Source organism: Otolemur garnettii, unplaced genomic scaffold (genome assembly GCF_000181295.1).
Source record: "Otolemur garnettii isolate 467f Iridium unplaced genomic scaffold, OtoGar3 scaffold00029, whole genome shotgun sequence".
In the NCBI taxonomy this organism is placed as follows: domain Eukaryota; kingdom Metazoa; phylum Chordata; class Mammalia; order Primates; family Galagidae; genus Otolemur; species Otolemur garnettii.
Window position 1 is genome coordinate 18044020 of NW_003852424.1, and position 14083 is coordinate 18058102.

Below are 14083 nucleotides of genomic sequence, written 5' to 3' on the forward strand. Positions count from 1 at the left end.
TTGGCACTTGCGCATGTGCGCCTGTGGTAATTGCCGTCACAGACATCCTATTGTGCAGGTGTGAATGGTTAGGGGAAAGGAGTTCACACATCACTAGCGTCAGCCCCGCCAACAAGGTCAGCTCCCTCTGTCAGGTTCCAGAAGAGGATGACTTAACTGTATTTGAATAAATGTAGATTGTTGTATTATACCTAACACAAATAAGACATCCCCTGAAAATAAGCCCTAGTTTATCTTCTTGAGAAAAAATAAATATAAGACAGTGTCTTATTTTGGGGGAAACATGGTACTCAGGGTATGCAAAATTTTAACCAGGCAGTTTCTTATATAGATTCTAAGTTCTAGTCAAACTTGCCTAGACATCTTCCTAGCTCTTGTGGGAACCTCACTTCCCACTGTCTTTTCTATGCATCAAAACTTTTTTTACTTTTAAGCACAGCCCAAAGCCCACCTCTTCTAGGAGGCAAAACTTGACTGTCCAGATCAATGTGTTCACTTCCCCTCAGGAAGTAAGACAGCTTGTCTGTCAAGAAAAAAGCATTAGATTGTGAGTCAGATGGGCTGAATCCAAACCCTAGCTTTGCTAGGAACTCAATGGGGTGCTATATTAGTATCTTAAAACTGTTATAACAAAGTAGCACAAACTGGGTTGCTTAAACAACAGAAATTTATTGTTTCATTGTTCTGGAGGCTGAAAGTCTGGGATTAAGGTGTTGGCAGAGTTAGTTCCTTCTGAGAGCTGTGAGGAAGAATTTGTTCCATATCTCTCCCCCAGCTTCTGGTGGTTTGCCAGCAATTGTTGGTATCTTTTGGCATGTAGATCTCTGCCTTTATCTTCATGTGGCATTCTCCCATGTGCATATTTGGATCTATGGTCTAGATTTCCCCCTCTTTATAAAGATGCCATTCATACCAGATTAGGGGCCCATCCTACATCAGGATGACCTCATCTTAACTAATTATGTCTACAACAAGCTTATTTCCAAATAGGTCATATTCTAAGGTACTAAAGGTTAGGACTTCAGTATTTAAGTTTGGAGAGGACATAATTCAGCCTATAACAAGGCCCTCGGGGAAAAACCCTCAGTTTCCTGGCCTGTAAAATGGAGATAGGGTAGGAATAATTTCCCAAAGAGTCATTGGAAGGATCAGTCTATGTGACTACCCAGCACTATGGCTCAGTGGATGAGTATGTTGCATTCTATCTGTTGTCATTTCTATTTTCTGCTGTCTTAACCTGCTTTTTACACTTGTATGTCAATGGAAGCAAAGGAGGGAGATAAGACACAAACATAACTAATGTCTCCTCCCTGGGGAAATGCAGACATTAAAATGGCTTCCTTCAGCCAAGCCCCAAACTAGGAAAGGAGATGAGCTATAAGCAAAGAAGCTTATATAGTCTAGTGGTGGGATAACAGGGCTGGTGATGTAGCAGGAAGACTATAAATTAATCTCTCTGCCTGCTTTTTTTTCTTTTTCTCTCCCCATGGATTTACACTCACCAGCTCCTTTTCATTTTAGAATTTGTTCCCATAGAATTCCTGAGTGTCCCAGCAGAATCATGGAATATGAACATCAGTCCTCAGGATTGAAAGCACCTGGAAAAATGTCTTCAACCTTGCTAGAGGAAAAATGGACACAGCATTCATATTCACAATACCTTGTGAATTTGACTGCAATTACCTTTTTGTCTCCTCTTTCTGAGACAGGGAGTGTGTCCAGAGCCAATCTCCATACCTAACTGAAGACAGTAGTGTAGGTAGTGAAGAACCAGCAATTGGGTCCTCAGGTGCTCAGCTCACTGTGCAGCCTGTGGCTTTACATGCTGTGTCTTAAACAATGTGCATACTGGCTCGGTGCCTGTGGCTCAAGTAGCTAAGGCGCCAGCCACGTACACCCAAGGTGGCGGGTTCGAATCCAGCCTGGGCCCACCAAACAACAATGACAGCTGCAACCAAAAAATATAGCGAGGTATTGTGGTGGGTGCTTGTGGTCCCAGCTACTCGGGAGGCTGAGGCAGGAGACTCGCTTGAGCCCAGGAGTTGGAGGTTGCTGTGAGCTGTGATGCCACAGCACTTTACTCAGGGGGACAGCTTGAGTGTCCTGTCTCAAAAAAAACAAAACAAAGCAAAACAATGTGCATACTCATAAATAATGAATTCAGAATGGACACAACAAGTGGGTGCTCATAAATGTGAGTCCACCTGCCTCTGACTGTCAATTTAAGGCCACGCAATCATAATTTAGTGGCAGTTTCTGAGCTAGGCCACAGAACTTCTGGGCAAGCAGGACTTAACAGAGGAGAGGGGAATTGTAATTTACATTTGCTAAGCTCCCAAAGAGTTGAAGTTCACATAAACTTCATAGAGGATTCATTCTTCCATGATATAAAAGAGGAAGTGGAAGCTGGAAATGTCAAGAGACTTTCCCCAGTCCCAGGGAGAAAGGAGGAAAATGAGGACTCAAACCCAAGACTTCTGACTAAAGGCCTTTTTCCCTATATACCATTGGCCCATGGGTCTTGGGCAAGAGTGGCTCTTCTGTCCTCCATGGCTAACTAGAACCATAGGGAACTTGCCAGAACTGAGGAAGGGAACATGCTAGGATCAGGATGTGAGCACTTTCCCCATGTAGGCCTGTTCTACAGAAAAGGATAGAGTCCCTGTGCCCCCAGCATCTGTCACAGCACAGGCCAATGCTTCCACAGACGTGCTGAGGAAGTAACTAGCACATTATTTTCAAGCAAGGTTAAATCAAGGAATGGGGTGTCTTTGGACCGCCAAAGGTGCTCACTCTTAACTAAAAAAGGGAGGGGTTCTCCACACTTCCCTCACTCTTTCCCATACCCATAGTCATAGACTATTTGAAGCCATAGTTTCATTATTAGACCACAATCACCTGAATGGCAGGACCTTTATATTTCATTTTATTTCCAGAAACTCGAAAATATAGAATAGATTCTCAGCAAGGAGAATGGTGATTTCTCTAGACCAGGGTTTCTCAGTATTGGTACTTAATCTAGCATTTGGAGGCAGATAATTCCATGTTGTGATGGAATGGCTCATGTCTTATAAAATGTTATATTTAGTAGCATCCCTAGCCTCTACCCATGAGATGCCAGTACCACCACACTCAGTTACTACAACCAAAATGCCTCTGGACATTGCCAACTGTCTCCTGGGGAGCAAAATCACCCCTAGTTGAGAACCATTACTCGACATGAAGAAAAGACTAACATATTTGTCTTTTGTGCTGTGTGCCAAATACTTTATTGATGTGATCTCAATTTGATCTTCACAATAACCCTGTGAGATAGGTATACTATATACAGGTAGAAAAACTGAGGCATAGAGAGGTTAAGTAACTCAAGAACACTCAGCTTAGAAGTAGTAAAGCTAGGTATTGAAGCAGACCTTTCTGATTCTCATGCTGACAGGAGCCAGAAATAATAACTGAAACAAGATCTGTACAGGCATTTGTGGGTATTCTACAGTTGTTCATTTAATCCTTTTTTGGTATGTCTTTCCCAGTTCACCAAAAGATTGAAGTCTGAATATATATTTTAAGCACTTATTTCTATTCTTTTTTCCCTAGAACTATTATATTCAGTATTCATAGTTTTACTGTACATTTTATCTGGTATCATTTCAGAAAAGCATTAAAAACGTGTTATCTTTTCACATGGTGTGACTACTGGGCTCCCTCTAGTGTTGGCTATGATTATATTTGATTTTAAAAGACCTTATGTGTGACCACCATATTTCATGTTAATGAGAAATGTGTTCTTTGTTAAGAGATAGCTTAAAAATTCAACTGGCTCTTTATAAAATTGTCTTGTTCAGATTTTACAAAGAGCCTAGCATAATTTAAGTTTTATAATGTTAGAAAGCAATTAATATGAGTTTATTGTTAAATTATTTTTAATGGACCAAAAGAGATTTCATGATAGGACTAGTTGGTTAAAACAAATATATACGGTCATGTGATGCACATATATATTTCAGTCATGGCTGGATTGCATATACAGTAGTGATCCCATAAGATTATAATGCCCTGTTTTTTACTATATCTTTTCTTTAAATATATTTAGATACTTGAATACTTACCACTGTATTACAGTTATCCAGTATTCGGTATATTAACACCTGTACAGTTTTAGAGCCTAGGAGCAATTAAGCTGTATTATATAGCTTAGGTGTATAGTAGGCTATACCATCTAGGTTTGTATAAGTACATTGTATGATATTTGAATGATGAGAGAGCCTAATAACGCATTTCTTAGAATGTATCCCTGTAGTTATATAGATAGGTTCAGTGTCACTCTGATGAAAATAAATACAAATTAAAATAATAATGTGGCAGACTAGAGCTTTACTCTACCAACTAGGTAAATCTTCAATTTGCTATAAATGTGAACGTATCCTGTCATGCCATGTGAAAAGATATCATGTTTGTAATGTTTTTCTGAAATGATACCTGTGAGTGGGTCTATGCAAACCTACGTTTAAAGCCAGAGGGATCGAAGGTGGTGGCCGAGTAGCAGCTTCTGTGTAACCGGGTGCAGTGAGAGTGGGGAGAGAAGACTCCAGGCATCTCTGGCCAGTGGGTTTTGCCCAGAGGCTGTCCTCTGGTGACCCAGGAAGTTAGCCAGAGACTTCTCAACCCCACAGGGAGGGAAGCTGTGGAAAACTGGCAAGTAGTGGGATCTGAGAGACAGAAGAAAGAGGCTGACAAATCCAGTTTCTCCAAAAGAAACATTTAATGGAGACTTTAGAAGCTATGTCCCAGCAGCCCCCAGAAGAGATGGTGGACTTGAGCATTGTTATACTCTCCTTCAGGGCTTATGTGTAGGACAATTAAAGTCAGCCTCTCAGGGAAAGGCAAAAATTTTCTTAAGGATAGAATATATGACTAGTATGGTTTAGGAGAACATCCAGGTTGTTTCTACCTAGGGCAAAATTTACCATTAAGTACTTAATAGTAGATAAACTAGAAATCTTAGTGGAATTCCTAGAACTAGGGTTACTCAGAAATTAATATGGTGGCTTACCATCTGGAGTTGCTTTAGTTTCGATCTGTTTCTCATATATTTCGGCTAATGTATGCTTTTTATAGACAAAGCTCTCTTCTCTCTCTCTCTCTCTCTCTCTCTCTATATATATATATATATATATTGACAGAGCCTCAAGCTATCCCCCTGGGTAGAGTGCCATGGCATCACAGCTCACAGCAACCTCCAACTCCTGAGCTCAAGCGAGTCTCCTGCCTCAGCCTCCCAAGTAGCTGGGACCACAGGCACCCACCACAATGCCCAGCTATTTTTTTGGTTGCAGCCGTCATTGTTGTTTGGCAGGCCCAGGCTGGATTCGAACCCACCACCTTAGGTGTATGTGGCTGGCGTCTTAGTCAATTGAGCCACAAGTACGGAGCCAACAAAGCTATATTTTGAGGTATTAATGTAACAAAGAATAGTACATCTTCCTGGATAATTTTTTTTTAGTTTTTCAAACAACTTCATTAAATTATTTTTTATTAAATAATATCACTCTGCTATTAATATTGCAAGAAAAAGGTATGGGGAGGTAGTTTTGTTTGTATTTCTCCATTCCTTTTCTTCTAGATGTTTTATGACAAGAAGTTTTAGTGTGCATTTTTAAACAAGATATAGCCATATTTCATTTCTAGTCCAATACTTCTTTTAAGTGGCAAATTTTATACACATATCTTGGTTATCAGTATTTGGACTCATTTCTAATATCTTATTTTGCATTGTAATTTGTTATGCCTGTCTTTCCTTTCTTTCATGTTCTTTTTGCTTTCCATTGGGCTCACTGCTTTTTTCACTGTTATTTCTCTACATTCATTTTATCATTTTAGTGGTTTCTTTTAATATCAAAATATATGCCCTAAGTAAGAAAATATAACTTAATCACTATCCCTGTCCTCCTTCTCAACAAGATAAGAACATCAAAATGCTTCATTCTGGATCAGCCCCTTTCATCTTCTATAACTATCATCCAGTATTTTTGGTTTACTTTTTAAAAATACCTTAATATAAAGTATTGTATTACTATTTCTTCTACAACTAATTCATATATTTAAATCGATTTATAGTTATATTTTTACTTTTTTATTTTGCAATTTTAATGCTTCTTGAATTCCTACCTTTTCTTCCGAGTTCAATCTTCTTATTTCAATACATACTTGTCTTTTTTTTTGAGACAGAATCTCACTATGTTGCCCTTGGTAGAGTACTGTGGTGTCACAACTGAGAGCAACCTCAAACTCTTGGACTCAAGAGCTTCTCTTGCCTCAGCCTCCCAAGTAGCTGGGACTACAGGCGTCCACCACAACACCTGGCTATTTTTTGTTGTTATAGTTGTCAATGTCGTTTGGCAGGTACAGGCCAGATTTGAACCTGCCAGCACCAGTGTATGTGGCCAGTGCCCTACCCACTGAGCTACTGGTGCTGAGCCTCAGTACATATTCTTTTTTTTTTTTTTGAGACAAAGCCTCAAGCTTTCCCCCTGGGTAGAGTGCTGTGGCATCACAGCTCACAGCAACCTCCAACTCCTGGGCTCAAGTGAGTCTCCTGCCTCAGCCTCCCAAGTAGCTGGGACCACAGTTGCCTGCCACAATGCCAGGCTATTTTTTGGTTGCAGCCATCACTGTTGTTGGGTGGGTCTGGGCTGAATTTGAACCTGCCACCTTAGGTATATGTGGCTGGTGCCTTAGCCACTTGAGCCACAGGTGCTGAGCCAATACATACTTCAATAGCAATTCTTTCGTATACATTTGTGAGTGGTAAAACTTCCCAATTTTTGGCCATTAAATTATTTAATTCACTCTTACACGCAAAAAATAGCTTATCTAAATGCAGGATTTTAAATTTTGAGTTATTTTTGCCTTATCTATAATGTTGCAGGGGAGGCAAAACTGTACATTTTCTCCCTTTGGATTTTCTTATAAGGCCTAAAAATTAAATTGACATAAGACAGATCAACAAGAGAAAAGCATATGCATTTATTGAATACAAATGTTATATGGTACAGAACTTTAACAGAGAAATGAATCAAAGATACAGCATGAAATACTGATAAACTAACTGGACAAAGAGCAGTAAATTGTGAAAATGTGATAATGCAAAGAGACTTGGGTTTAGTTTAACAAGGTTTGTTTGTACAAATTTCTCCAGGACTCAATACTTCCGTCCTTAACAAGAATGATACTTTCCTATTGGTATAGGGAGGGCATCTTTTATCTCCAGCTTTAAAGAAATAGAAGGAAAGTCTGAGTGTTCTTGTACCTGCTGTTTTCAAGTGCATTTAACTCAAAATAGTCAACATGCCAGAGTGGCATATTGTATAGTGCTGCGTCCTGAACTCCTTCAATGTTATTTATCATAATAGGTGCTTTAGTGTAATTGTTAATAGTATTTTAAATTAATAGTTCTATTATCCTACACAAAGTGTGAAACCATAGATATTATATATAATTTTTTTTTTTTTGGCCGGGCTGGGTTTGAACCCACCACTTCCGGCATATGGGGTCGGCACCCTACTCCTTTGAGCCACAGGTGCCGCCCCCTATATACCATCTTTTATGGAACTTTTAAGGTAAAACTTGCTAACATTTTACTTATATGACATATATAAAGATTTAATGATACTGTATTTGGAAGGAAATTATCTTCTAGAAGGTACTTTACACCACCTTGTTAGACTGGCTGATATACTCTAGGACTGCCCCAAATTAAACTGGAACCTACTAATTACACTACTTCCTGCTTATAATCTAATCTCTCAACGTACACAATTCTTAACCCACCTAAACAAACCCTCAAAACCTTCATCACACTATCTCAGCAACTATAAGTTATCATACTGCTATAAGTAACGGAAACACAGCCCTCAATTTCTCTGCAAATGTATTGGCTAAAAATAGCATTGCTGCTGTCAGAAGTTAAGGCTGGTTTCCTACAGAAATTAGTTATGACAACAGGTCCCTCCTGGCAGGCGTTTCTGAATCATGGGCTTTTGGCCTTTTCTTAATTGCTCAAAAATTCTCAAACAGCTTAAATGATTTATTAAAACCAAAGATCTTTGAATTTTGGGGCAATTTCAGTTTGGGTAACTATTGTAGCTCTTCTTTTGAGGTGGTGAGTGGCTCTGAAAAGAGCCTTTTGTTGGGTTTCCCCTCCAGGTACTTAGGTCGTTGAAATAAATTACCTAGAAAAGTTACTTAGCCTGGACTTTGTGGTGATGACTCTCAGTCTTCTTGGGCAACAACACCGCCTGGATGTTGGGCAGGACGCCACCCTGTGCAATGGTCACACCACCCAGCAACTTGTTGAGTTCCTCATCGTTGCGGATAGCTAACTGCAAATGTCGTGGGATAATGCGGGTTTTCTTGTTGTCACGTGATGCATTACCCGCTAGCTCCAAAATCTCAGCGGTCAGGTACTCCAGCACCGCTGCTAAGTACACGGGTGCGCCAGCCCCGATCCGTTCAGCATAATTGCCTTTCCGAAGTAAACGGTGGATCCGACCTACAGGAAATTGTAGGCCTGCTCTAGATGACCGAGACTTGGCTTTCGCACGTGCCTTTCCCCCCTGCTTCCCGCGCCCAGACATGCTCGAAGTAAAAGCGTGTTATAAGAGAAAATGCAACGGTAGAGATAGCGACTGGGTCTATTTATAGTCTGACAGCCGTTGTGCTTTGTAATCTGATTGGCTGATGGCTATCTATCCAATCAGAAAGCCTTACCAGAATCACCTCATTTGCATACACTCCACTGCCCATTATCCAATCAGGTGCTGGGTTTTCAATACGTCATATGAGGCCATGCCTATAAATACCAGGGTTCCCAACCCCAGTTGCTCTGTGCTTGCTTGGCACAGATTGTAGTTTCCAGGCTGTAACTCTATAGAGCTGTTAGCACTGTAGAGCTGTTAGCACTGTAGAGCTGTTAACGCTGCGGAACCTCTTGCCAGCCATGCCGGAGTTATCTTCAAAAGGCACTACTATTTCCAAGAAAGGCTTTAAGAAAGCTGTGACGAAAACCCAGAAGAAAGAAGGAAAAAAGCGCAAACGATGCCGCAAAGAGAGCTATTCCATTTATATTTACAAGGTGCTGAAGCAGGTCCATCCAGATACTGGCATTTCCTCGAAGGCCATGAGCATCATGAATTCTTTTGTTACTGACATCTTCGAGCGTATTGCTGGGGAGGCATCCCGCTTGGCCCACTACAACAAAAGATCAACTATCACGTCCAGGGAGATCCAAACGGCTGTGCGGTTGTTGTTACCTGGTGAGCTGGCTAAGCACGCAGTGTCTGAGGGCACCAAGGCTGTTACGAAATATACAAGTTCCAAGTAAAGTACATGTACCAAGTAAACTTAACCAAGTAAGCGTCTTTAACCCAAAGGCTCTTTTCAGAGCCACTTAAAGAAGCTTAAGAGAGCTGGGGCATACCAGAAATGTTCCTTAACATTAACAGGCTGATACACTGTTAGTGTAGGTTTCTAGGTTTGAATTAGAAGCCTAGATGTTGGGATGTGGAAATCATGCTGCTTCTGAGGTTCATTGACCAAGTGTAGTCAACGGATAATTTTCAGGACTATTTTCGGCAGTATTATATTGAAGGTGGTTGTAGTGTGCTTCATTGGGTTATTTGGGTTTCCTGAGCAAAGAATAATCCAATGACAGCCCCTTGAATTAAGCTGTCCTGAGGGAGACTTTAAATTTATACTCGGTGGACGTTAGTGTGCAATTGAAGATAATTGACTTGGCATGTACCATTTGTTAAGACATTTAAGACATGAGAATAGCTAAAATCCATAAACCTCGTTCCTAGAACCCCCTTGCAGAGCCATGCTCTTAGCTGGCAGTCCTCTAAACGAGATTACTGAACATCTCATGCCTACGTTGTATAGTGGGTGTCATTTCTAAATGGGGCTCAACTGCCCTAAGACCACCTGAAACCAGATATTGCAAAGTTCTCAGTCAACCCGTTATGTTTTGGGGCCACTCATTAGGCTATTGTGATTACCCCCAGACTCTTGGGATTATTTGGACAAAAGGCAACCGCTATTTCCTCACCGATTTACATCGTACTTACAATTCCAAGTATTTATACAGCTAGGACAAAGTGAGAGGAGAAAGAGGCAATCTGTGTCACTGGGTCTTGAGAATAAGAAGAGACTTTCATGAGTATTCCCCTACTTCTCAGGTCCGTTTTCTAGAATTGAGACCACGTGATGGATGTGGACTAATCAACTACCTTTATATATATTTGGCATTTAAAAAAATTGAATGTCATTTTAGGCATTTTGTTTTTATAAATGAGGTGTTCTCTATTCATACGTTCTAATGTTTTGTATGAAAGATTGTTTTCTGTGTGTCATTTTTATATTTTCCTATTACCTCATTAAACTGACTTATTTTCATAGTAGTTTTCTGGTAGATTCTGTTGAGCTTTCCATATTTGCAATAGAGGTTAAGCATCCCTAATCTAGAATGCTCATAAATCTGAAGCTTTATTGTACTATGGATTTCTTTGGAAGTCTAGTTGAGCCTATATACATCATCTTAATATAAAGGCATACAATAAGATAGGAATTTTAGTAATGAAACATACCAGACTGAAATAGTTTTTAAGATTTTTTAACATGTTGATTATAGGAGTATTTATCCTTAATTGGTGCTTTTAATAAGGCCTGACATTTTAGTACATAACATGAAAAAATATATAAAAGTTCCTTAAAAAGTTGAAACTAGAACTATCAAATGATCCAGCAATACTATTACTGGGAATCCTATCCAAAAGGAAATTAAGTCAGTATGTCAAAGACATATATGTGTTCTCATATTCATTGCAGCGTTATTCACAATTTTAAGTGTCCATCAACAGATGAATGGGTAAAGAAAATGTGCTATATACCATGTGTCTACATAATAGAATACTATTCAGTCTCAAAAAAGGAAATCTTCTCATTTGCAACAGCACAGATGAACCTGGAAGATACTATGTTAAATGAAATAAGCCAGGTACAAGTGAAAAAACAAGTGAGTTTTATGCTTAATAGGGTCTCTATTACAAAATAGAGTCATTCATATTCAGTAGGCTTTGGTGGACAGCTATACATATTTATGAAGGGGGTTAAGCACATCTGCCATGGGTAAACACATATAAATAATATACATTCTGTGTTCACTTTGGGGCAAGGATTTAGCATTAAAATGAGGTGGAATTTGGCTCTTTGTGTCAAAAGATAACCTATAGGATGCAAAGACAATTTGTACACAGTCTCAATAGACTGGCTGAAACTGGCTTAAGGTGGATAGTTGCTTACCATAAAAATAGTATTAGTAAGGTCAATCTTCTGTCCAACCACATTTGTAGTGGTCTGGGTTGTAATTCAAAGTTAAGGGTCTGATAATTTTCCTGATAGCTCCTATTGTTAGGAAATATAGTAAGGGTGTAGTCTTCTTGTACCCACAGAAAATACAAAGTTCTCATGCCAGCTAAGCCCTGACCCCTTGGCTGGTAGGGAACTTTTGTTTCCTTAACCTTATATTTCATCTTAGTTGATAAGGGGAACCTACATGTATTTTGGTTTTTCAGATCACATTAATATAAAAATATTTTTTATCATGTAAAATTACTTTCTTGGTGGGGCATGGTGGCTTGTGTCCATAATGCTAGCATTCTGGGGGAACTGAGGCAGGAGGATTGCTTGAACCCAAAAGTTTGAGGTTGCTGTGAGCTTAGGCTGATGCCATGGTACTCTAGACTGGGGCAACAGAGTGAGCCTCTCTCACAAAAAAAAAAAATAAATAAATGAATGAGTGAGTGAATGAACAAATACACAAAATTTATCAGTTGGGTGAAGAGAGGGAGGTAAGAGTAGGAGCAGGGAGACTAATTAGGGACTGCAATCCAAGTCAGAGGTGATAAGTACTTGGATAAAACCAGTCATCTATTTCAATGCTTGTTATCACTGATTTCTTAATGCTTATCTGCTCTTAGAGAAGCGTGCAGATGGCCGTGACACAGAGAGAGCACGTTTGAAACATTTGAGTATTCAAGTCCAATAATGACAGGACACAAATACAATTTTTAATATCCTATCATAGAACCACAAAAAAAAAAAAACAATAAAATGATCTTACTATGACTTAGAAGTAATGCAAAAATAGAGGAAATTCAGTTAAAATTACTTCTGTTTGTCAGTTAGTTGTGGTTAGCCATTTGGGTTCCCATATGAATTACTTGATATGGCAAGATCTCTACACTCCACTAGCAATCTGTTCTGAGCAGTAGAGACCCCAGTGAATTGCAAATTCTGGGGGCCTTAACCACCAGCGCCTCCAAGACAGCTAGCGTGGTCAGTAGGAAACATTTTTTCACACACTATGGCCAGAGAAAAAAAGAAACAAAATAGCCTTTATGTTCAGTGTTGGACTTCCCTAAGGTCTTCCTAGAGTTCACACAGATCCAGGTCCTTTATGCTGTTGTAAAGCTTGAGGTAGTAAGAAGTGTTCTAGAATAAGGTAAGTCTTGTTTCTTAATAACATTTGTTCACAGAAAGAACATCCATATGGACCTGGAGTTATTTGCACTTCTTCCAGAGGGCTCTCTTCTCTGAATTGCTTTAGTTACATCTAAGTTCAGAGTTTGCTTTAGTTACATCTAAGTTCAGAGTTAGTGTGAAATTTATAACTAAGATAGTCAAGAAGTTATCTATTCTCCTTGTTTTCCCATCATAGTGTGTAAAAGAAACGGAAATTGTTAAAAAAAAAAAAAAAAAAAGCAAACATACAGGCTAGCTAAATCACTAACTTAGCAATGAAGGCTACTCACATAAAATAAGCACCCACATAAGCAGCCCACAGATCTCTAGTAAGTATAGATGGCTCTTAAAAGAGCCTTTGATTTATTAAGCTCTAGTGGTTGGATCATTTTACTTAGAGCTGGTGTACTTGGTGACAGCATTGGTGCCCTCAGACAAGGCATGCTTGGCTAGTTCCTCTGGAAGCAGCAGCGGCATGGCCTTCTGGATCTCCATGGAGGTGATTGTTGCCTGTTCCTTATAGTTTGCCAGCTTAGACGCCTCACAAGCACTTTGCCCAAAAATGTCACTGGCAAAAGAATTGGTGATGTTCATGGCCTTGGAAGAGATACTAGTGTCAGATGGACCCGCTTCAGCGCCTTACCGATAAAAATAGAATAGCTCTCTTCGTGGCATCTCTTGTGCTTTTCCCATCTTCTGAGTTTTAGCCATAGCTTTCTTGAAGCCCTTTAAAAAAATGGTAGTACACTTTAAGGTAAGTTCTTACTTGGCTTACAGTTCCAATGTGAAGTCAACAAGCAAGTGGCATTTGGTGAAGAGACAACTGTGGTATATAGTGTGCAAGGCTTTCAAAAGTTGTCTTTGGTATCCAGTATCTGATTGGATAATGAATAGACAGCTACCAGCCAATCAGAATAAACCACAATCTGCCATTTGTCTATGCTTAACCTGGGCACCTGCCTTAACGGCTACTTTTTCTGTTTTAACGTATTTTTTTCTTGAGCTAAGTCTGAGCGTTGGAAGTGGGGCGGCAAGCGCGAGCTAAGAAGGAGTTCTGTTCATCTGGAGCTGAGGCAGGAGTGTTGTTCATCCGGAGTGGTCTGAAGTTCCCCATGGGCTGTGTACACTGTCTGCTCCTCAAAGACAACTATGGTTAGCACACTGGGGCCAGCATACCAGTATAGTTGGCAGCAGTGCTGAAGCACCTGACCTCTGAGATATCTGGAGCTAGTGGTAATGCAGTCTGGGACAAGATGCTCATCAACCCACATCACTAATAGGTGTCCACAGTGATTAGAAGCTCATGACTATCCCTTAGGGTGGTGTCTTGCCCAGCCCAAGTCTGCTACTTCCCTCAAAAGATTGAGAGTGACTATCATGAAGTCCAGTGAATATGGATGTAGGAGAAAATAAGACTCCCTGTCTTCACAGGTGACATGACCCACTTCCAACGCGCAGACTTAGCTCAAGAAAAAAATACTTTTTTTGGTTTTTTTTTTTTTTTTTT

At 39.9% G+C, this 14083-nt stretch overlaps 2 protein-coding genes across 2 annotated transcripts; one reads left to right on the forward strand and one right to left on the reverse strand.

The window, feature by feature from the left end:
- Positions 1 to 8237: 8237 nt before the first annotated feature.
- LOC100964141 (histone H2A type 1-A) lies at positions 8238 to 8633 on the reverse strand. The gene has a single exon (XM_003788773.1). The coding sequence runs from the start codon at positions 8631 to 8633 to the stop codon at positions 8238 to 8240; it is 396 nt and encodes a 131-aa protein (XP_003788821.1).
- A 362-nt stretch (positions 8634 to 8995) lies between these two features.
- Positions 8996 to 9379, forward strand: LOC100964454 (histone H2B type 1-A). Its single transcript, XM_003788774.1, has one exon. It carries the CDS (start codon positions 8996 to 8998, stop codon positions 9377 to 9379), a length of 384 nt encoding a protein of 127 aa, XP_003788822.1.
- The last annotated feature ends 4704 nt before the right edge of the window (positions 9380 to 14083 follow it).

What these genes read in the sequence shown, in the direction of transcription:
- LOC100964141 (XM_003788773.1), bottom strand. Translation starts at nt 8,633, where the DNA reads ATGTCTGGGCGCGGGAAGCAGGGGGGAAAGGCACGTGCGAAAGCCAAG.
- LOC100964454 (XM_003788774.1), top strand. Translation starts at nt 8,996, where the DNA reads ATGCCGGAGTTATCTTCAAAAGGCACTACTATTTCCAAGAAAGGCTTT.